The 24,625-nt window shown below is 43.2% G+C and overlaps 1 protein-coding gene across 3 annotated transcripts in view; it reads right to left on the bottom strand.

Annotated features, from left to right (window-relative positions):
• Window positions 1–24,237, bottom strand: part of nol4la (nucleolar protein 4-like a) — a 34,486-nt gene extending 10,249 nt beyond the window's left edge. The window contains exons 1-7 of one of the 3 annotated variants that reach the window (XM_080897851.1): window positions 23,006–24,237; window positions 10,266–10,421; window positions 7,099–7,210; window positions 4,705–4,814; window positions 1,590–1,731; window positions 609–901; window positions 325–510 (exon numbers count right to left, since the gene is read on the bottom strand). In XM_080897851.1, the coding sequence (XP_080753977.1) occupies window positions 325–510; window positions 609–901; window positions 1,590–1,731; window positions 4,705–4,814; window positions 7,099–7,210; window positions 10,266–10,421; window positions 23,006–23,347 (1,341 nt within the window). In that variant the 5' untranslated portion in view covers window positions 23,348–24,237. Of the gene's footprint in view, window positions 1–324; window positions 511–608; window positions 902–1,589; window positions 1,732–4,704; window positions 4,815–7,098; window positions 7,211–10,265; window positions 10,422–11,702; window positions 11,756–14,882; window positions 14,961–23,005 lie in introns of those variants that run through there. The other 2 variants (XM_080897852.1, XM_080897853.1) reach the window with 2 other exon arrangements.
• Between the last annotated feature and the right edge of the window lie 388 nt (window positions 24,238–24,625).

The following is a 24,625-nucleotide window of genomic DNA, read 5'->3' as shown; positions in this document are numbered from 1 at the left end:
AAAAATTAAGAAAATGATTAAAACTAAACATTATTTACCTCACTTCAAACTACACTAAGCTGAAAGCAAAAAATATTAAACTGAATAAAAATAAAACCTACTGAAAAAATACAAAAACTAGACCCCGTTGTGCTGGAAACACATCATTAAACCATAGGCTGTCATCTTGTGAGACTGATTCAATATGTAGCAAAGCAATAAAGAATAGCATGTGCGCGGAGTAATAATACATATGATTTAACATCTGTGCTGACAGGCTGATGAACAGCTCTGCGCTGTATTTTCCATCCACATTAATTTAGGTCTGCTGCAAATATTACTTACATTGAAGGCTTTAAGTCTCTCAGGGTCCAGCCCCTCAGCGTCATTAATCTTGTCGCTGTCATCATGGTCATCATGATCGTCGTCATCGTCGTCAATTATCTGTGCTCGAGCAGAGGTCAGGTCCTCTGCGCTCATGCTCAGCTCAGTTTTCACAGAGTCATAGCTTCCTGAGCTGTACGGAGGGGACTAAACACAGAGAAACACACAAAAAAATCCATTGTTGTGGATTACACAGACACACGGGAGTTTATCGTGATCAGTGCACATCATGTTTCTGCTGTTACCTTGTTGGTGTACTCGGTTTTTATGGGGTACTTCCTGTTGGGGTCTGCAGGGTAGGAGTTTGGTGGCGAGCTCCCCGCTGGCAGCAGTCTGTCGCTCAGATTCACCGGCTGCTGATCCTCCGAGGAGGATGAAGATGAAGTGGTGCTGAAGTCCAGGGGAGCGCTCACCCCGTTCTCTGCTACCTCCCCGTACGATGCCCCACCATCTGGGACGTTCCCACCCACGGCTAGCACCTCCGGGGAGGTCAGAGCCGGCAGCCCGTTGGCGCTGCCACTCTCTGAGGAGTCGTCATCTGGCAGAGGGGAGGGAAAGAGACACAGACGCAGATACGAAGATGAGCTGTGCAGATGTTTTCATAATTTAGCATTAATGTGGGGCTGTTTACTGGAATAGATTTTAGAGTGGGAGTTGGAGTAGGAGAGGGGACTTCCTGCCTCGTGCTCTGCATAATGAAATTGTGAAGGAAGTGTGCAATGAGGTCAACTGTCACCACAAATGAAAGTTAGAGTAAAAATAGGGAATCTTAAGAGTTTTGCAGGGGAAAAAACAGAAAGAGATGAGGAGGGACCAATGGGGAGAGGGCGAGCCTTCTTTTCCTGCTGTGTGCAGCTTTTAAAGCCAGTTACTGCTAAGATCTCTGCACGTGTCACACCTAGGTTTGGCGAAACACAGAATCAATCCCTTTCAGTGACTTGCCCCAATTTTTTCTCTCTCCTAATCTGTGAAGGTTAACATCGGCCTTTGTCCTACTTCTCTAAGCGGGGTGACGAGTGGATTGGGGCTGTGGTGGTGTCCCACCCTCTGTAAGACTGGATTTATGTGGATTAGTCCACTAAGAACAAGGCAAGCTGTTTCCTGCATAACACCAATCTGTAGCCTTCCAGATGTAAATAAAGATAAAAGGGAAAAAAAAAATCACAGGGCGGAGTATGATGCTGAGATAAGAGAGGACTGTGCTGCGGCGGTTTGCAGCCACTTACCATCTTCTTCTTTAATGGTGGCTGCCGGGTTGCTGACCCTCTCTCCATTCGGTGGGCTCGACTCAGGCACTGGGGGCTGCTCAGCTGCGACCCATGTGGGCTCAGCGTTGTTCATGTCCTCGCTGCTCACCGAACTGTCATCCTGAAGGGAGGCGGCGTGAAAGAAAGACAGCGAGAGAGTGGAAAAGAGAAGTGAACAGGAGGGAAGAGGGCGTGGAGTGGTCCCTCACAGTTCTGACAACTTTGATTACAGTTTTTGCTGCTAAGGGACAGGTTGATACCGACCGAGTTTATCACAAACCGATATGTGCTTCGCCCTGTGTTAGTCCTTCCTTCAGTTTCTATAAGAAGCTAATGTGAGGCTTTATATTGATGGTGGGGATTTTTTTTCACAGATAATATCCTTGTTTTTGCAAAATGATGGCCATTTAAATTGCTTCAAGCTTCAAGCGCTGAAAATGACTGAGTGGAGTAATTTATGACCCCATTATATTTTATACAGGAATACCTTTTAATGGCTTTATTTGTGTTTATCATACCTATAACATTTCCTTTATCCAGTACAGAGATTCAAAAATATTCCAACGTCATTAGTCATAGTTTGTAAACATGCTTGTGCAAAAGGGAACTGAATGCGGAAAATTATACAAGCAAATTATGCTAAGAGCTTACAAAACAAATGTTTTTTTATTTAATATTATAAAAGCTGTACTTATAGTGTCTCCATAGTGCAGAGGTTAACACATTCAGTTGGGAATAAAAAAGTCTCGGGTTCATTTCCAGCTGGAGGAAAAAAATTCCCATTAGGGTGGCGTTAGGAATTTTTTTTTTTGTGTGAAATCTAACAGCTAAAAGTAGCTATCCTCTGAAAAAAAGATGCTTATAGTGTGAGTCTATCACAGTACAATTTAACGGGATAAATGGGTGTTATCATGTTACATCATACTGTTTTTGTCATTTGTTACTTCCGTGTTTCTGTTCCAAACTAAATCTAAACAAACATCTTATTATATTCAAAATATTTTTTGCAGAAAAATTTCAAATATTTTTTTGCAGAAATATATCAACACTGCTTAGGAAGTCTTATTATCAAATAATTACCAAACATTTTACCAATTCCAATAACATTAGTCTATAATGTTAAAATAAAACATATGTACAACATGTATAAATGACCCCACACAACCTTTTATTATTACCTGCTGCACCAATTCCTGTAAACATTCCTGTAGGAAGCATTTTTATGATTAAAAATACCAGAATTGCACATATAAATACATAAATTTGCTGGCTTGAAGGTTAAATTCTTCCAGCGAGGTCTCACTGAGCCCAGAATGTTCAGAGGAAACATCACAGCCACCAACTTCCAGTTCATATGTTTTTGGTGGATATTTTTTGGCTAAAAAGTGATGACATCAAAGAGCAGAATAAAGCAGGAGACTCTCTCTTTTAACTAATATTTTTCTTGGAGCACTGCTATTTTTAACTGTGTTATGCAGAAATCCTGAAGAAGCTTGTTCTAGCGTAAGACAAACATGAGTAAGCCACGAGGGTGAGGATTAAGCAAAGGAGCGCTAAATAATCTCTCAAACTATTCACAGACTGTCCTGAGTTGGCTCCAAACTAAATGCATGAATCCTATTTACATTTCATACCAAAGCTGAGCTTCAAAGTGCAACCCAGGCCGATTTAATTCATGTTCGCATAAATGACCTGCATGCACGCTGTCATGTGTCTCACTCAGAGGGAGCACAACTACCAATGTGTGTCGTGAATGGAGCAGAAATGCATCTCGTCATCTCATTCCCCCCCACACGAGTACACAAATAGGCCTAAACTCCTGGGAATACTCTGTTAGGGGGTTCGTGGAGGACCAAAATGCTCAGTGACAGCTCTATTAGGCACCAAGTGAGCCGTGGAGCATCAAAGAGAGAGAGGGGAGGGTTCCTAATTACATGTTTCTAAGTAGCTGAATGTGTAGCATCATTAATGTCTGTGCTTAGAAATAGATACATAATTTAAAGAGAGGCAAGGTTAACTTTTAAAACAGGCTCACTTCATGCATTGTAGGTTAGATGCATCACTCTTTGAAGATAGTAAAGCTTACAGTGCAGATGAAAGCTTGCAGATGTTTGTCTTAAGATGGACAGAAATCTGCAGAGATCTGCAAAAAAAAATCTATTTGTCTTTGGAGCAAATATCTCAACCTCAACCCAAAATATCTTCTATTTTACCAACTTAACAATTAAGAAACACACCTAGAATACTATTTAATGGCAGACCATTGACTTTCTGTTTATATTTGAAGGCCTGTGACAAACCAAAATGGCCTCTTTAAGAGCACAACAGTGAGATGAAAAGGGTGGAAAACAAATCAAAGACTTGGTTTTGCCGCATGTTCTTTCACTCATTACATCTGCCGTTTGTTTCTTTACCAGACAGAAAGTGAGAGATGAATGTTAGCAGCCAACAAAGTTCTGCAAAACAACATGCAGGCAGCTGAGAAGTGAAGCTCCAACAGACTAAACACACAGTCGTGAATTTACTTGTGATCTGCTGCATTATGAAACAGCTGCTGCTCTGAGCTCCAAAACCAGTGCTGCACAGATATGGAACAAATTACTACAACGCTGAAATAAACCTCTGTGATGGTTAATAATTAAATTATTGGCCTGCTCACACTCTTGTCTGCGCACAGATGCGACCAACAGTCTGAGCGTTTGTTAATTTGTACTCACCTGCGAATCACAGTCTGGGTCATTGTTCCGGATAATCCTAATTATGCGTGAGTGAGGTCTACATTATCAGCATCAAGTGCCGCTCCCTGCACTTTAGTGGCAGCAGTTCCCGAGTGTTTCTGTCACAGCTACACATGGGAGTGGTCTCTCACATGACGTCACCACAGATTTACTAATCCTCATTTCACACTGGGCTGCTCCCCCCTCTGATTGTTTCGTATTACGTCCTATTTTCCCCGTACAGAGCATGTCTCCCTGCTGCCTCTAAAGAAAATAACGAGGTGACTCGTGCAGTCGGTGCAATTATACCTGGGGTGGAAAAGCTTTTATCTCTGCCCACACCTCACAAAGATCCACTTAGAGAGAGAGGCACTTACCCTTTCAGTGGCAGTCATGCACTGCAGTTTCATTTGTTTCAGGTAGGTGGCAGTTAGAGGCATGTTGTAATCGATGAGGTCCGGGACCAGCGAGGTCGGTCTGTCGTTCTCTGGTGAAGGAAAGCATAACAAACATACAGTTTATTGTGTAATTACAGTACAAGCATGAATTAAGGTAACCTAGTCATTATTATAATTGTGTTGCTGCTGTAATTATAATATTGAGGTGCTTTAATATTTATACTATTTAATATTTATACACTAATTATTAGTTATGCCACTACATTTACTTACTTGCTACTTTGAAATATAAAATATGTGATCACATTATAAAATATTCATTAATGAGTTACTACTGAGCCCATGTTAATACATCACTCTTGGGGTACTTGAAGTATATTGACTTTGCTATTTTAGTTCTCCACTCCTTTAACTAGCTTTCTTCTGATTGGTTGCCCCTCGCAGCAGTTTGTTTGAACACTAGGTGGGTGGAGCTTCTGCATTCACGGGCAGACTTGTTGTTGTGTTTCATTTCACTCAGAGGTTTAATTTCAGAGCTGGAAATGACGTTACTTCTAGTTGAGAGCGTTCCAGTAGCAAATTTGAAAAAGCAAATGCTGCTTAGCAAGGTACAGCCATTCATTCATCACTAGCATCACTGTTGTTTTGGGGGGGTTTTGTGCTTAAAAACACAGATAAAGTACGTTCATGGATAGAGCCTTATCAGTGCTCTGTGTATGGCTTATTTAGCGAGTCACAAACACACATCAGTGGCTGTACAGATGACTTCTTTTAGAGTTTTACCGCCGTTTATGTGAATTGCTGCCATCTTACATTTTTAAGTTCGGGTTGGTGGGACTGCTCTGACTTTCTGAATTGGAAGACTGACTTAAGGGGTGTTTCAGTTCAAAGCTACAACTGGAAAGTGTCGCTGAGATGACCATATTAGGGATCTTCCCTCTCAATTACATCATAGAGAGCCAAGAGTAGAAAAAACTGTGAGTAACAGAGTGTTTAGAGGAGTCTAGAACGTTAGCTTCTGGCTCACAGAGATTACTTGTGCATACAGCATACTTAAGATTTAAAAATTCGGCCATATTTAATATGAACATCTACCATTCTAACTGTATCAGAGAAAAGCGCGATAGATCCTTGTATTTACACTGGGTCAGCTCAGATTCTGTGATTTTTATATCTCTGTCTGTGATGCTCTAGCGTGGACGTCAAAGCAGAAGAACCTCACGATGTAATGCAGTCAGCTGTAACACTACCACATTCTCAAAAACTACAACAGAAATGAGATCAGCACATAAACAACTGCAGTTTGCAGTACTAGCAATTAGTGTCTGTCTCTTGAAAGAGTATTTATTTAGCTAAACAACTATAAAACTTGAGAAAGAAAAATAAAACACAACAAAAGTGCACGGTTTCCGAAAATACAACTCACCTGCTGGAATTTGGAATATTTTAAAACAGAAAAACTACTATCTTTCTGTACACGAGTTAGTTTTAACATCATTTGTCATACTTAGTGAGTGACAGCTTTCTGGGACTTAAAAAATAAAGTTTATTGGTGTTTATTAATATCCATTTTCATTACAGTTATGCTATTCTGGCTAGAAACAGCCTCGGGTCTTGTTCAGTTTCTTTTAATATAATTTGTCACCTTTTACTCTGACCCCTTCTTAATGTCTTTTCATTTTATACATTGTCTAATACAGTGAACCCCCCTCTTTTATCTGTCTATCATCTCTTTTTCTTATAGTTTTGAAGAACTAGCACAAAGACTGGACTGGCTTTTCTCCCTTTGCTGAATCCCTCTGTGGAGAAGTTCTAAAAGCTCTCAGTTAATCGTGCAGACAAATGCTTTGTGTACAGCAGAGTTGCTTCAATACCCTGCAAAAGAAATCCAAGTCTCTGCTGTAGTTAACACCAGAAACCAAACAATGTGTCTGGCAAGGTGCCTGCAGTCTCCACACCGACCACTAGAGGAACTCTGTGATCATTTTAGAGGCTGTGTACGGTCCCAGAGAGCCGGCCCTCTTGAGTCTTTGTTACATCATGTCAGTGATGGATACACACATATGTTTTATTAATGAGGGTTTGATTCAAAACTCTTCAAAGTACAAATCCCTCAGATCATATCAGCTCATATTTAGTGTCTGACAGGACAATGTAGCATAATTTCTGTCATCCAGATGCCAACCCCCTCTATCTTATCTCTGTCCTATGTGATAAAACACAGTATATCTAAGAATATCATGATCACGTGATAGTAATTAGCTCTTTTCCATGTCAGTGTGTCAAAGCATCTCAGCATTAACAACTCTTAAAGGTTGATCTCAAAAATAGTGCATCAGTTAATGATGTCTCTGGGTTAGTGTGTGCCTTTACCTTTGAACTCAGCAGTGCTGGGGTTAATGTGCATCCTCTTCTGACACTCTCCACAGCTCATTAGGAACCGAGTCACCGCCTCTCTGGGCAGGAAGGCGTAGGTCTCTGCAATCTGTGCCGGGGTAGCAAGCGGAGGACACTGGGTTAGCAGATTTGGCTCAGGCTGTGGCTGAACTCAAACTGTGTGCAGGTGTTTTTTTTTTGGTTTGTTTTTTAAATTCCTCTATGCATGTGTGAAAGCATGGGGTCAGTGATTATGTGTTATCTCGACATGGCATGAGGAGGAATCCTCCCTCTAGGCGATCGCTGGTGCTTTTGGATGGCCTAATTCCAGCTGCAGCCCCCCTCCGTACTCCTGCTTTGATACCGTAAAACACAAGTGGTGCTCATCTTTTCCGATTCCCTTTCTCTTCCTGTTCTCTGGGGAGCAGCTAACTCATATCTACACCTCTCCTCTCATGTTCAGCCTTCCTTCCCTGTTTGTCCCCACTGCTGCCATGCCACCCTCCCCTCCTCACCCCCTCTGGCGTTTCCCTGTAAAATGCAACCTTCACGTGACCATGGAGAGGCAGTGGGGGTGCCCACCACCCCTCACGGCCCCTAGAGGCAGCTGAGAGGGAAAGGCCACCCAGAGGAGCGCGCACATCCCAGAAGGCCACAGTGACAGTTCCATATTATGCCCGGCCCCAGTGATGCTGCCTGCTCAAAAGGGTACACTCTATGAGACATGACAGGACCTCTCTATGGGGCAAGAGGAACTGGCTTTATGACTTTTTTTTTATTCCTGGGGGGGATGGCAGAAGAGGAGGGGTACCAGTGTCCTGCTAACCCCCCCATCCACCCACCCAGCCATAAATGCTGCCGCTGCACCTCTATGGCTGCAGACAAAGCCCCTCATTTTGTCAGGACAGCTTACACGGCCCGAGACCACACCTCAGTCTGCAGCAGAAACTAACAGAAGCTCTTTGTTCTAAAAGGATGAATAATGTGGCAGAAAAAAACATTTGTGGTTTGATCCCCGCATCGACTTTGTTTACTTAAAGCTAAAAAAAATATATATATATATATATTATGATTCCCAGACTCACAAAATTTGGCCTTCTTTGATTCTCCTGCTTTTAGCCATGTGGATGATCAGAGTCTGGGACCCCCTACAAAGACCTCACTTGTTGCCTCTTCTTTTCAAATCCACTAATCACATTGGGATTATTTTAAGCTCTCTGCAACTGTGGGCCACATTTCACACAAAGGAAAAGAGAGGTTGTCAACACGCTTTTTATAGTCTCCCAAAAAAATCTGTTTTTAGTTACGCAATATTTCCAAGAGCTTCCACAGGCAAATATTCAGGTGAGAAACAGACAGATGATTATTAACTTTGGATAAAAATTACAGCTGCTAGAGCTAGCCTAATGCACAATACTTCTGCATTAGGCACGGATTTATTTTTTCCTTTGAAGAAACTTTATTATGAATTGTGCATTTTCATACTTTTCACGCACAAATGAGTTCACATTACCCAGTACAGCTACATGAAGTGCTCTACATCTTCCCAAGTAGTTTAATCACAGTGGTAGAAAAGTTACACTTGCAGGCCTCACAGTTTTTCACCAGTGGAGGGAGATTATATCTAGATTTTAGATCTTTATTTGTATTGTTTTCTCAGAATCACAACGAGTTTCAAATGTTAAAAAGCACACCAATCACAGTCAGATATTGCAAACTAAATGCAGGCAGGCTTGAGTGAAAATTTGTGCGTTTCCATTCAGAAATCATGGCTGTGTAGTGGATTACGAGTACGTCGATGCTATAAGAGAAAAAACACGTTTGTAACGCTTTACGGACGCCTACTCGGCTACAGTTTAGAGAGTATATCAATCGCTATGCCAATGCCTGCTAGCTGCAGGTTTTTAGAAGGCACTGATGCTACATTTGGGGGTTTTTTTTAGTATCTTTTTACTGTTAAATAACTCATCTTGAATGTAAAAGGCAAAGTAGTACATCAGTCCCAGTGAATGTGTCAATCATCAAACAAGTGTGCTGCACAATGATGCAGAAACAGGAGTATCTGAAACTACAAATGCTTGTACAAAATTTCATGAATTAAAGTGACGTTGGATGGGAAGATGTTCAGGTATATATCATATAAGCTTCTTTATGTTTTATATGTTCATAAACAACAACATGAAAGGGTCGTTTTAACATGTCCACCCACGGAAACACAGACAATTTGTTAAGGTAATTATCTCTGACAGCGTTGTGAATAAATTCATGTAAAATGTGCAGTGTTGTCATCTCGCGATGGGTCGAAACCCTCAGAAAATTGAGCTGTTCAATGTGTGTTTAATTCTGCAGAAGAACTCTTTTTTTAAGTGAACAGATTCCTTTTAAACCCTAATCCTGATCGAACAATAAATAAAAACTGAAGTATATTAGAGACGAAGCAGTGTATCAGTTACATGTTAAAGTGTCTAAATGAATGCACCTCCACCAGCCTCAGCATTAAAAATGGGATTTTTTGGCTCTGAAAACTGGCAAATTCCTCACTTCATGAATTTGCACAAGAACCAGCTGCAATGAGACTCTGCTGTTTGTGTATTTGGTGTAAGGCTCGTTGACGTGGGATCTTTCAGCTCCAGGACATGTTGGAAGATGTAATCTATTACTCCTGTTACAGCTAGTGAAAGGAATGTTGCATGTCTCAGCATAATTTTTCCCCAGAGGACGAATTTTGTTGATGTTGGTGGTCAAAATTTGAATAATCCAAAACTCACTGACCAAATATTTAAAATAAAAACTAAACACATTGGTCTCAGCTGCACTTTGTCTTTATAGCTTTTAAAATACTTCTAAAGATAAGCACGGTGAATCTTATAAACATATTTCTGTTAATAAAATTTTTGGGAGCTTGCAAACTTCAACATGTGAACAACCTCTCATTTTTCTGAGCTGAATATGCTCACTCTCCTGTTTCCCACCACAGGCAGCAGCACTACTGCTCGTCGTAAGGAAACAGAGGAGACAAGAGGAAATAAAATATGATGTTAATACTGCCGAGTTTATATTGACTTCATATAATATTTGGCTGCTGTTACTGTCAGCCCACACACTATCAGCAAGGAGCAGCATGATTACTTGCACCTTGCAGGCACCTGGTTGTGTTTACTCACTGCTTTGTAGGTCTTCTTTTGGCCTGCATGTTTGGGTGCTCTGCCGGGATCGGCGCCCATCTCCACATGCATGGCGTAGATTATGTCAAAGAAGTCTTCAACCACGGCTACGCGCTTCAGGGAGGAGTTCTCCTGGGTTGAATTTCCATCAGAACACTAAAACACAGAGAGACAGGAGTTTATTATGTAGTCAAGCTTCAGGACTTCTTATTTTACATTTTACTGTCTTCACGGCACACAAGGAACTTAAATGAACGACAGAATGATTTGAGTATCGTCCAAGGGACAACTAGAGCTGCACTGCACCCTTGTGTTTAACGTCACAGAAAAAGGTGTTTCAAGTCTTCAAAATCCACTTGACAGTTTAATAGCAGGACATGCCTAAGCCCTCGTGGATTTAGGAAGGATGCTGAAAGTCTGTGAGTATGGCCCATCTACATCCTCAGATGAACCATCCACACTGTTGAAAACACAGCACATGATGAGAATTGCTGGCCAAACCATGTTTACCCCAAGAAATTTACATTTATGAACTGCAGCACCATACAGCCCCATTCCTTCTGGAGAGTCTTCTACAAAGCTGGAAGTGTGCAGAGGTGTGGCTATGAACAGGGATACTTGGTTGGCTCTACACCGCCTGAAATTTGATAGGCCGACCTAGGGCCCACCATAAATTTGTGTTCTTGCATGAAAGCAACCAATTATGGATATTGTTGGAGAAAAGGCGGGTCTGACGCCAATACAGTAGATCCATAAAGTTTAAAGTTCAGTACATTCTCTACTTTCTAAGTCCTCGCAAAGCTGAACTTAGAACAAAGGAGGTGTGAGACACTGATTTTAAGTCACTGCCATCTCCATCGCTACGGGGTTAAATCCTGTGCTTTAATTTAGCCAAGATATCGTTAACGAGGCAGCCACGTCTCCTAATAAACGGTTATGGAGGCAGGAGGTCTGCCCACAATTAAAACCATCAGAACAATTAAAATGTTTTTGAAGTGTCGTCGGGCTTTGGAAAAGAATATTCATAGGAATTTAATTTAATGAGCATGGGTGGGAAGCTTTGAGCAAAGGTGAAAACTGGGATTAAAAGGATTTTTCCTTCTTGTCATAGTTTGAATAAATAATAAATTAGGTAAGTTGGCTATAAAATTGTGTGCATACATGGGTTTTTATGTTTTAATGCGATACATAGGCTGTTTGTAAAAAGATGGGCTTATGAAATATGTGCAATAGCACTTAACGGATTTTCATTTCAGATTTTACTTATTTTCCCACATAACTGTAAGTAAAGAAAAAATCATTCAAACCTACAAATATTCCATTTTGTAAAGCACGTTGGTTTGCTATTTATTTCAGATTTCTGATGGGCCCACTCTGACTTGCTTTCTGTCCCCAGTTTAAAATTTAAAAAAAAAAAAAAAACCCTGTCCAGCTCACCTCCTGCAGTCTTTAAATGTCTCCGTTAGGTGGAGAAGTTTGGGCCCCGGCTGGGTCTGCAACCATCACCTCATCTCTGCTATGTTTAAAAATAACACTGTACAAGACCAACAGTCCCTCCTACCACCACCTCTGGCAGCCATCCTGCCTCCCGTACTGCTGACCCTGTCGCCATAGAAACTGCCACTGATTTCTCTCGGGCAGGTGTGCTGGGCAAAGGGTCATGTGACACACCATAGAAGTAGGATCGCCAGGACAACGGCCTCCATCCGCAGCACCACATGGGGCTTTCCTCTCCTTCCCCCCCCCACCCCCCCACCTACACCCCCACCCCTTCCTCCTTATCTTCCCCTCTAAACAACACCTTCATACAGAACACTCAACACTTTGCATTTTCACCAGATTTTGTCGTTACAGCCGAGCACCTGCTGATATTTTTGAACGCAAAGTCCTCCAGCGAGCGTAAAATGGAACAAATGGATCTGGACGTTTAATTAGTTTTTTTTTTTCTCCACCTCTTCCAGGCAAATACGAGACGGGCTCTCTGACATTTCCTGGAGATTGGGTTCTAGCTGGGGAGTGATCTTTTCGTGTTTGAGTGAGAGGAGGGTCCCGAGTTCAAAAAGTTGTCCCCCTGGCATCGAGGAATCACACTCCCCCGCACACCCCACCTCCTCCTCCTCCTCTCTCTCTCCTGTGACATTTTTGCACACTTCCTGGGATCTGACATTTCCTTTTTTTTCTTCTTTTTTTTTTGTTTTCCCCCAACTGCGTCCTCTCTCCTGCTTGCATCTCTTCATCCCATACCTCCGTCCCGTCTCCCCTCCTCCTCATCCTCTCTCTCCTTGCTCCTGCTCTCCCAAGTGCGAGGTAATGATCGTTGCCATGGCAACTAAAACCAGCTCACAGAGCGGGTTTGTTTTAATCCGGCCCTCCTCTCCCTCTCTTTCTCTCTCCCTCCACTCTCCCCTGTCAGCATGGGCTAAATGTAATGATAATAAATGAAATAATAGCGATCCTCCGCCTCATCATCACAGCTGTAATCTATCGCACTTGGAGGTATCATCATCTTTCCCCTGGTGACATCACCACCACCACCGCCACCGCCACCACTGAAGCTGCTGCTGCTGCTGCTGCTGTTTGGGACAATGGTGTCGGCCCATTCACGCTGGATTTGGATAATCTCACACAACTGTGGGGTGTGCAGTGCACCCACACCACTGCTGCATCCTGCACTGAATTCTGCTACTGCAAAATATCCACAGCACTCACCGGATATTCTGCTGGGAGCGTTTTCTCTGACCTGAAAGAATCACACGCAGAAAATATTGCAGATCATCACAGTCAGACCTGCTGCATGAGCCTGAACCATAACCAACATTTGTTTGTTTGTTTGTTTGTTTTTTTGCATCTATTATTTTCTCTCTTTCTGATCTGTTTGTTAAACTTGTTAAATAAATATGGAGACATTATTATTTTGTTGTGTTTATTTTAAATTATATGTTGGGCTAGTTTTATTTGTTTCTTCACTTTTATTGAAATATTCTACTTTTTACTTTCCAAGCTTTTGTTGTTGTTATTGAAAGTGTGTCTATTTTAAAGCGGCTGTAATGTCGCAATTTACTTAATATTCCCATACATTAAGTCTATCTGTCTATATATAAAAATAGATAAGTAAGAAACTGTACCTGGGGGCCTGTGCTGTCAGCCTCATCATGAAAAACTAGGCGACTGTATGTCAAAAATACATCGTCTGCAAAGTGAAACACATTCTTTCTAATGGCCACCAGGGGGCGACTCATGTATTAAAAAATAAATAAATGACTCCTCACTTGATCTATGATCTCGGCTGTTGCTTAGTTTGAGTTTATTAATTCTTTCCCGTGTTTAAGGTTCTGTGAATGTTCATCTTGTAAAAAGTGGTGTCCATTAGAGTCCAAATGGGAAATAAAGCGGCTGTGCTAGATGGCAGGACTACGTCAGCCCTCGTCATCACCTCTGATTTCAAAGAACCAAAACGGTGACAGCCAAAACGCCAAAATTTAGGCAGAAGGAGGAAAAAGAGATTACTTGATAAAAAAAAAAAATCTGCTGGCTGAGACCTGCAGGGATATCCACTTTGATGAGCTGTTGCGAATAATAGAGCTGCTGAAAGTAACTTTAACTACTAAATGTTAAAAGGTAAAAAATAGATTAATGAATAAATGAAATCAACATAAAAAAACTGCAGTTCCTGTAGTGGCCACTTGAGGCTGGTTTCAACCTTCAAACAGACCCATGGTAAAACGAAATAAACCAGTTTACAGCCTGGTATCAAAGCGTCTACACAGTTCTATTACTGAGTTTATAACAAATAAAGTAAGGTAACTGTTTTTATATCTCCTGCATTTGACTTGCCTTAAACGTAAAGTTTGCTTAGTGAGTGCTGCGGACAGTTTTATCAGCCTGCTCAGCGTCACTTCTACTAACCTAAATCCCTGAACTGGACTTGTTTACCATCTTTGTGGTGTTGATGCCTTTATATGTCAAATAATCTGGCCTCCTCTATGATTTATTTTCCCCAAAGCCATTCCAAGAAGTCTGTGCTCCAGTTTGGTGAGTTAAGCTGGATTTTTTTTTTCTTTTTTTATGCTGTTTAGTGTTTATTAGCAGGCATCTGCGTCTCTGTTTTGCATCCCTACAGTTTATAGCTGTTTAATTACTAACCAAGCTGATAACGGCGCACTCCACCTTCTTCCCCAAATGTGTCTCATTCGAGTTTTAAAAAAACAACATAACGTTGGCCGAAGTACTAAAACTGAGGCTTCAAAGCTGGGCTTCAGAAACCAAAGGATCCCACAGTGGCTGTAGCTCTCTTTTATATACAGTTTTTGGTGAGAGCACTGAGCTAAAAGTGCATTTCCTGCTTCATGAAGGCCCCTTCTCGGGGCTTCCCTGCGTCAATGAGTTGGGTTTTTCTTAGTCAACAGAGAGTTAAACATTCACCTCTAACCACAGCCTGCTCTCAGTGTGTGTTTAAGCGCAGTATATATGTCTACCGGGCAGAGCTGAAGCATCTCTGAGGAGAACAGCTGTTGAGCAGAGCTGTAGATATTTGGTCTCTTCAGCAACATGCCGCTCTAAAGCGCAAAGGAGACATGTCAGCATCCCTAATCGGCAACAACACAGCAAAACTCTCACCCTCCTTCTTCGCCTTTCCTCCTTCCCTCCATCTTTGTAATCCCATAGGACTTTGCTCTCCCCAGTCACTGTACAACCAGCCCCCATCCCCTGCGCCTCCCCCTGTCCCGCACCAAACCGCTCTGTTGCTAGGAGACTGGAGGGGTTGAGTCGACTGCCCCCACCCCCGCTGGCAGTCGCGCGCACACATACACACGCGCACACACACACGCACACACCAACTGTAGCCGAGAGTCGCCGAGGGGAGAGAGGAGCAGTCCTGCACACAGGCAGGTCAGGAGGAGGAGGAAGAGAGGAGGAGGTGGGGGGAGGTTCAGGGGAAGCAGCTGGGTCACAAAGACAGGCCGCCAAAGATAGAAGAGATGTATCACACAAGAAATTAGCTCCATGGCCGACCAGATAAACACGAGTGGGACAGGCCGAAATCTGAAAATCAGAAATCTAATTAAAGTGAACCTGCATGTTTCCAGCTCTGTGCAGCTTTGCATGATTCACAGTTTAAAATAAGCCTTATTCTCAGTCCGGGTCCTGGTGTCGCTGGGTTTAACCACTGCCTGAGACAATAGACTGTAGATAAAAGACAGATGTAGCTGCTGTGATGATCTCCACTGTTTTCTCTTCTCTCATGTTATCACTTTGGCAACCACCATGTTGTTTTTCTGAGCGAAAAGTGACCTTGCTTGGATAAAATGGTGGGGTGCTAATTCAACAGACTAATAAAATACAAAAAGAGACTTTGAGGATTGTATACACTGCACACTAAGTCATACTATTTGATTTATAATTTGATTAAAATGCTTCAAAAGGCGCCAAAGGCACAAAAAAGAGGTTCAGAGGTCCTATTTGGAGAGTAAACTTAGCTAAAACCTGTTAAAACAGCCAAACAGCCCCTATTTTTAAGGCTTACGACTCTCCAGCTGCCTGACTCTTTTCTTAAAAATAGGGATAACTATCCACAAAGTCCAAAATATTTTTCACCAGGCTGTAAACATGGTTTTAACATTGAAGTCTATGCATATTGACTCACTGTTGGAATTAAGCCTCAAGTGGCCACCAGAAGAATTGCAGCTTTTGCCTCTCCACTCCTTTTAAGTCATCTTTCTTCTAATTGGCTGCCCCTCTCAAGCAGAATATTACAGTGTAAACAGCAGGTGTGTTAAACCCGAGTGTTATAAGCTTTTAGGCTCACGGGATGGTTGCACATACACTGACCTCCTTATTTAAAACTCATTATTTAAAAAAGAAATCCACTTTAGCGACAGGCAAAAAAGGGAACTGCATAATAGGTCCCATTTAAAGTGAAATGCAACTTCTATTTTGCAGGATTGTTGCACAATTAGTAGCGTAAATTGATGGTGCAGGGATATGTGCTCAGGTGCTTTTATGTGTGTGTCTGTTTACATGTGTGTGTACCCAGAACACAGGGAGATGGCTGTGTCAACAGTACTCATGACTCAGATGATCTCAAGGCAGATGTGACAACAGGTCATCTTTTAAAGTCCCATCTCCCCTCTGTAAATCTATCAGCTGGCTAATGGGTACATAAATGGGCCAATCCTTGTTCCTCCTGCGCCTGTATGTGTGTCATGGGGACAACACCGCAAGACAAAGGTTTGTCATGGAAAAAAACTGGGATAAAAGAAACTCTTACCTCAACACTGTCCCCATTTTTATAATATAAAACGCCCCCCTCCCCTTCTATTTCTTTTCTTTTCACTATCATCCTCTCCTGTCTGCTTCATTTCATAAAGGCCCGTCATTAAATCCACATTAGGTGCACCGAGCTCAACCCCTCTGTCCGACGTCTCCGTGTGTGTGGGTGTGTGTGTGTCTCGGTGTGTGCTCGTCCCTCTCGGCTGCTCCCATGATGAACATTATTTGATAGAGTGTGTGACATCCCCAATATCCCACCGAGCCGGAGACACAGACGGTCCCTCTGGCCCCCAGCAGACTGGCACTGTTGACGTTTCAGTCACTGACTTAAAATGGTATGTAAATGACTCGCACATACATCATCACATCCCAGAGTCCATTTAACCGTTTTCAGGCTATTATCATGCTGTCCCAGTTCGTTAAACGTTGGCCTTGCAAAGGTATTAAAAATGACAGCAACGGTGTGGTAGGGAGATTATTGCCGTCTTTAAGGCTGTGTGTGTGCGCGGAGCACAACTCAGACTATCTCCCACACAGGGGGGAGGCCCCTGGGCCAGTTAAAAATGGTGTTAATTTCTCCTCCTATGGGAAAGCAAAGAACGGTCTCTCCATGGCAACAGAGAGGGTGCTGAAGGGAGGAAACACAGAGCATGCGATCAGCGACCCCCTCTTTGTACGAGCACACACGCTCGCGCACAGTATGGATTTTGTCACCCGTTTACAGTAAGTCACAGTAACGCAGCAAAGTCTGAGATAACCACATGAACAAATGCTGCCATAAATATACTCTTTATGGATCTTTAATTGACTCCTGTTTAACAAAGAAGACCCCAATGAGACACATCTCCAGCTTTGAGGGCAGTTTTTTTTGTTCAGCCCCTCTTAGGAGCAAAGCATGGGCTCGGAAGTTCAAATGCTCAGCTGCTAAAAGAAGAATCACCTCAGCTCCTGTTGTGTTATTTTATACATGCAGACGATCTGCGTTTCCTTGGCTATAACGGTACTAAATGGGAATCGAAACACTCAGCAGCAACGTCTCTTCCCAGAAATTATGACCCAGTGTGAAAGCCCTTTGACTATCTTGTACAACAGTTGACTTAAGCGGGTTTACAGCTGATGCATTCGTCATTTCTGGTTCACATTATGACACCATAACTATAATCTTCCTTTTTTTCCTTGTTATCTTTTCTAAACGTTCAAGCAATTTCCCTCTCCGTCATCTGATTGATATATCATAGAAATGCCTCCAGCCTGGTGCACAACAATCAAAATGTCACTAAAGTGCACCATGCCAGCAGTTGTGACGTCTCGTTTGGCGCTCCAACAGGAAAGAACAGTGACATGAAATGCTCGGAGGGTCGTCAGCTATTGCAGCTAATGCCTAGGCCTTCCTGGAGTGATAAAATCTGTCCCAGGATCTCTCTCCTGCTTCCACCTTCTACCAACCATCTTTGGTCTTTGTGTTTTGTTAGTTTATTCGCAATAAATCATTTTTTATTTACAAAAATCTCCTGTTCGGACTTCTTCCCTGTCTCTTAGTTTGAGCCAACAGTTTCATATAGGAACTATTTTCTTTCGAACTGCACCCACAAACAATAGGATGTTTGCAGCCAGCTAATGTGCATTCAATACACAGGGTGTCCTTGGACGTTTGTGTTCTGATTTAGTCATTTTTCAACATGCAGAGATGCATTTTACCCCAAACTTGGATCTTTTACTCAATGTAACCAAGCAGTTTCCAGTCTCTAAACATAACCTGTGAGTCAAAGTGAAAGTTAAAGGCTGTGAAAAACAGAACAACAATCACCAAGTAAAAAAAGGAAGAAGTGCAAAACAGAAAGGACCCGATAAGACAAGAAGCCCAGTCTCCTAATGACTTATGAGACTGCTCCCACCCTCCTATTGCAGACTTTGTGTGTCTCTTCTGCCAATATTTCCGTGGACACCTTGTTTTTAATAATAAGACCCAGGGTGACATGTGACAAAAATGCATTATATTACACCCAGGGATAAGAACATGTTGCACTTCCTGTCACAAGCAGGAGCCTGTTATCAGTGCGCAGTGATACGATTGGTGGGGATAGTTTAGTACAAAGAAAGTAGTCCCAAAGTGAAACTGCCCACCTCACAAAGGTTTGTTGATTTTTTTTTATTGTTTTTTTGATTTTTCTTAGTCACCAGGTTGTGATTTCTGAAAAGAGACATTGCTGTTGGTTTTATATATATATATTCAAACTGTTTGAACACCACAGAGCCATTTCCTTTCATTATATTCAAGACAAGGCAGACATCTATACTGTTCGATATCTCCAATACTGGGTAGATGACTCTAAAACATTCTAGATGGATAAATAACAAAACAGGCCAGAGGAAAAATAATGATATTTGATTTGGGGGTAAACAGCCACTTTAAAACCTTTAAAACAAATAAATAAATAAAAGGAACAGGGAAATTACTATTAGAGGTGCTCGGGTAATTTCTCTGCAGCTCTGATGAAGAACGAGATGTGAACAACTGCGTTGATTCTTGTTTGGGCTGCTGAGCCTTTTGCTATTTGAACCCACGAGCGTGAGCCCATGTGTTGCTCCTAATAGGCGCTGCCAGAGAAGGATGAAACAAAAAAGGCTGGACAAAAGCGCTGGAGACTCTCTATGCAAAAAATAGCATTAATGCAAATGCTGCTGAATAATAGGGCCAGTATTCTTTTGACTCTGTGGCCCATCCACAAAAGACGGGCTCTCAGGGGAAACGCGGACTAATTAATCAGATAATAATGATGATGTTCCTCATCCCATCTGACGTGGGCGAGGAGCAAACATTTAGTGCCCATTTTCCGAGACATGGATAAGGACTAACAATGTGGGGACGTCCCGAGACAAACCCTTATTTTAGGAAATAAAGCTTCATTCAGTTCTTCAGTCTGAAAACCTCTTTCTGTGGTAATCATGTCTTCCTTTGATCATGTGCTGTCACTTTGTGGCTGTAACTAATGTTTATTGTCATTGTCAGCTATTGATTGATGTGGGATTTTGTCAATAAAATGTCAGAAGATCTTGAAAGGGGCTCGAGGTTGTGTCCTTTTAAATTCTTTCTTTTATCAGCGCAAAGCTCGACATGAGTGGAATAAGAACAAAAGCAGGAAATTCTCACATTTAAGAAGCCCAAAGCAGAAAGACAAAGACAAGTATTCAATTCTTTAAAAGAAAAGGTGAAAAGGCTGATTGACAGACAATAATCTGTAGCTTTATTGATCAGAAGTCAACTGCTTTGGACAAAAAAAAACAAAGAAAGAACAATCCTGACTATGATGACGTTTCACTGTTTTCTGCTTGTTTAGATGCTGATTTCTGCTGATAGGCTCTTAGTTTTTACATCGTTTGTTTCTCTTTTGTCTATTAAACGGTTAAATGGGCTTAAATGAACACTTATTTTGTCTGGTTCACAGTCTGTGCCAGCATGTCCTGTGCGCACAGTTCGAGCCCCTTTCATGTGAAGTACTTCTGTGTGTCTCTGTGTGAGAGCATGTCCACCAAAGCCGTGAGACATGAACAGAGATATTTACAGCTTTCAGTAGGCATGGCAACAAAAAGCAACAGCTCGCAGTTTTTCAAAAATTTTCTTCAGTACAATGCTCATGTCAGCTGAAAGGAAATGCACAGGGCGATTAAGCCCCGTTTCTTCACTCAGGAAGAGGCTTGTGCTCATTTTGTGTAAAATTCTGTGGTGCATCTCTGTGTCTGTTTCTGGTCCTATCCCCCTCCTCCTCTGTAGCGTCCTCTAATCAGGACATAATGAGAGCTAAACGAGGTTGCATCTCCACACTGAGGGCTGCTGGATTCTCCGAGCAGTTGCAGGGCTCTGAGATGTGCAGAAAGAGGGCGAGACAACAGGAGCAGGAGGACAGAAAATAATTCTGTGTCCCGGCTTGAAAAGAGGCATCAGCGCTGAGTCTGTGCTACTGTGCCCTGTCTTTCTGTCCTGCCACACACTGAAGCCGCCTTGTATGCTTTGCTGACACACAGAAGAGACCTTCTCTGTCTGCACATCAGCCACCAACCATCCCTACCCCCACCCAGCCTCCCGTCATTTAGCCCCATGCCTGCTCCCACACAGAAACTTGGCACACCCTGGGAGCAGCTGCAGAGGGGCTTCCAGTGCTCGCGCTCCAGAGATACGTCCCCGGCCCTGCAGCCCTGCGAGCAGGCACTGACCATTGTGTGTGCGTGTTTGTACATGTGTATGCGTGTTCCTTTTCCAGTGGCACCGGACAGCCTATTTATAAAGCCCACGAAGACCAGCTGAATCAAAAATCGGGCTTTCTATAGCAGTCACATGCACATGAATTGGTTGATTTGTGGCTTCTGACTCATCATCAGAAGCAGCTTTTGTTGGCTGATGTTTTGTTTGTTGTTTAAATTTCCCAAGTGCAGCTGAGTCAGGGGGAGGTTTCCCCCTGCCTTCTGATATTAGCTACAAAAGTGTGCACACTCCTCTCCAGTAAACATTAAGGTACCCTGTTTTTAAAAAGAACCACACTTTTAAGGCCTTGTTCAGATTTTATTTCAGCTCATCTGCTTTTCACATGGATTTTTTTTTTTAAAGCTGATCAGGTTATATTGATCAATATATTAAACTGGTATCAACTAGAAATGGCCAAAAAAAAAACAGACAAAAGCTCATCAACATCACATTTCAGGCACCATCTGCACCTGCGGAGTCAGATCACACCTGCCCTCCTGCTCAGGGGGGAAACACAATATTGAGCCGAGATTAGAGGAGTTTTGTAGTCTAAATCGTCCATTCACACAGGTAAAACACCTGTAGAGGGATCAGTGCTATTCAGCTAAAAGTCAAAGGACTCTGTCTCTGACTGGAGCCAGAATCTTCTCCGGTTTGTTCGCAGGAAATGTGTTTCTGCTCTTTGAGGTCCGGAGAGACTCTGTCCCAGCAGGCCGGGTGGGGGAGATTATTCCTGAAGGCGCTTATTTAAAATGGTGGTTGTCTCCGTGCTGGCACAGCAGGCCCAAACACCATACATAGACATGGGCGCGCGCGCGTGAGCACAGCCAGCGTGTTTGTTTTCCGCGTGCAGGAAAAGCTGCTGGGGCACTGGCTGACAGTTCATCATGCACATGTTTATCTGGCCAGTCCGACAAATAGGCCTAATAAAACTTAACCCTTGAAGCACCTGCAGCTTCACTGACCTGACTTCCATTTTACAAGCGAAACATCGCCACACATCATCCAGGAGAACGGAGAAGTGAAGTCTGAGTACTAACTGTGGGCGTATGTCGCTATCAGCCCAGAGCAGACGCTTTTGTTTCCGCCACAGCCCCTCACGTGGTCACCAATTACGCACCGCTTATACTCTCCGCTAAAATGTGGAAATTACCTGCAGTGAGTTTCTCTTGAAGATAATCTTAGACGAGCTTACAGAGCTTAACGTCGGATCGTAGACTACAGAATAAAATGCGGCAGAGGCGGGCTGTCCTGGGCTGCACAGGTGTTGCCAGAGCAACGAATGCCTGTTAGCCGATCCGCATCCTGCCCAGGACAATGAAAAGTGGGGACTAAACACTCGGGCTGTTTGCCACGCCGTGCCATTTCGTTACAATGCCCCCTCTTTCAGTACTTTAGAAGCCTATCTTTGCCCTCCCGAAGAAAGAAAAATCAGCCAGGTCGACGCACGGACACAGCGCGTGCTTCTTGGTTTAGATGGGACAGTGAGTGCGTGTGTCCTTTGATGAATCGCTGACAATGAAACCTGCTGAGCTTCTCGGCATGAAAAACGCTGAACGTGATCATCTTAAGTTTGGATTTAAAAAAAAGAAAGAAGAAGAAGCTTCTGCAGCTTCTCAGCTGGTAACACCAGAGAAACCTGACACAGACCCACCAACATGCCGCTGCATCCACGTGCGCGCGCACAGCATCACCATACCGGGCTACACGAGACCCGAACTGCAAGGTTCACGCAAAATGCTGTCAGTAAGTAAATTATCTCGTGCTTTGCACCCGGCAGCGCTGACAGGACTTAAACCTCGCTGGTGAGATGCTTTTGCTTGATAGCCTCGACTCCCTGTTTTTTTTTTTTTGTTTTTTTTTTCAAATGCGATTGCCAGGAGGCACCGGCGTTGCTATGGCAGCAAGGGATGACAGTAGGGCTGTTCTGGTTGGGATGTGGACAAAGTGAAGCTTCATCGGCAGGGATGAGGGCGAGACGGGACGACAAAACATTTCAAGTTGGCGTTTTATCCGTGTGACAGGTGCATGTGTGCACCCTGATATAATGATAACTTATAGGCGGCGACGGGACACCTCATGCTCATGTACACGCACGTTCCCTCTCTGTGCCACACACACATATGCACAAGCATGCACACGCACGCACGCACACACACACACACACACACACACACACACACACACACACACACACACACACACACACACACACACACACACACTTTACCGTTGACTTGACCGGGACGTATAAAACGGGCTTCCCTGGAGCTCCTTTCTTGTTGTGCTCTCCCAAAACGTTGGTCCCGACCTGAAATCCTTTAGACTTCACCCAGAATTTGAATTTGGCGTTGATGTGGCTGTTGTCGACATAAACGCCATCCGACTCGTCGTTCTGCAACAGTGTCTGCATGATTTTGTTGTATTTTCGCCGGGTGACGGTCTTTGTTTTACCGGAGTCTCCATAAGTCCGGAGACACCAGTCCTGAAATTCACTGAACATCTCCGCCTCTAAAACGACCGGACTCCGGCTCCTTTTGGGTGCCTCCACGCACGCCTTTTTCGTTGCCATTGCTCCCCCTCTCCCTCTCTGTCTGAAACCGTTCAAACAGCCCAGGCTAATAAAGAACAGACTTGAACGGGTGGATGTCTTTCTCCTCTGGTCCCCGCTGTCCCGCGTCCAGGAGGCTCGGTTCAGGTTTGGGGACGCTACCTCTCTGTGGCTTCTCAGTCAAACTGACCCGGACAGCAGCACACCTGTTTGCAGAGGAGCAGTGCTGTCCCGAACCGCAGCAGTGAAAAATGTCACTTCCTCACATCATCCGCTGAGGAGCAGAAAGGGGGGCTGTCCTATGCTGAGCGGGTATCTCCCACCTGTGCGTAAAACGCTCCACACAAGGGTAGGCTATGAAAAAAAAGCCCACAGTCCTCGCTAAACAACAAAGAACACAGACAAAAGCGTGGAAACAAACGTCTCTCTCAGTTCCTATCGACCTACTTTCTAACAGACAACACTATTTTCGGATGCGGGTTGCTCAACCCCTCGAAAAAAGCGCAAAGATGCTCAGAGTGTACCTCTGTATGGCCATGCATCCGATCAACATGCGCCACCTGGGACTGTTTCTGCTCCTAACACCTGTTTGAATGGGATTAGCTTTTGCATTGTGGGCTTTTTCTACCACGTAAAGGGGGAAAAAACAACACACACTCAAATCTGCATTACACTGGTAATTTGCTGCAAAGCCTGCGGTTTACAAGTAGCTTTATGTTGCCCAGCCGCAGAGAAAATGTCCGATTTGGAGACACGGAGGATGGAAGAGGGTGGAGGCAGAAATCATTCTTTAAAAAAACACCGATGAAGGATTTTAAATAGGAAATACTTTACGCAGAGTGAGATTCCAATAATGTATAAAGTGCTTTTTTTTGTTCTTTTTTTTTTTTAAATGGCCGTTAAATCTGAATAAAATATCAATGTATGTTTTGGAAGTCAGCTTAAGAACATTATTTATATTCACGATGAAATCTTCAAAAACAATAAAAAGAAAGAAAAATGTGTTCCGAACAAAGAATAATGAGATTATTTGTGACTTTTATGTTTAGTGACAGTGTTTGAACAACCCAGCTTGCGCGTGTCTACAGATGTTAGAGGAAAAACAGGCTCATTTAGGATCAGTGGTTTCCTCCTCGGTGCAGTTTTCTACCGTGTGTCGTGCTCTCTTGTGTGTGTGTGTGTGTGTGTGTGTGTGTGTGTGTGTGTGTGTGTGTGTGTGTGTGTGTGTGTGTGTGCGTGCGCGCGCGCGCGCGCGCTTGTGTGTGACTCCTCCTGGCCTGTGCATTACAGGCCCATGCT

The sequence above is a fragment of the Rhamphochromis sp. 'chilingali' genome (assembly GCF_963969265.1).
Source record: "Rhamphochromis sp. 'chilingali' genome assembly, chromosome: 12".
In the NCBI taxonomy this organism is placed as follows: Eukaryota; Metazoa; Chordata; class Actinopteri; order Cichliformes; family Cichlidae; genus Rhamphochromis; species Rhamphochromis sp. 'chilingali'.
Note: the sequence above shows the minus strand (reverse complement) of the source record. Positions and strands in the feature narration are given on the sequence as shown.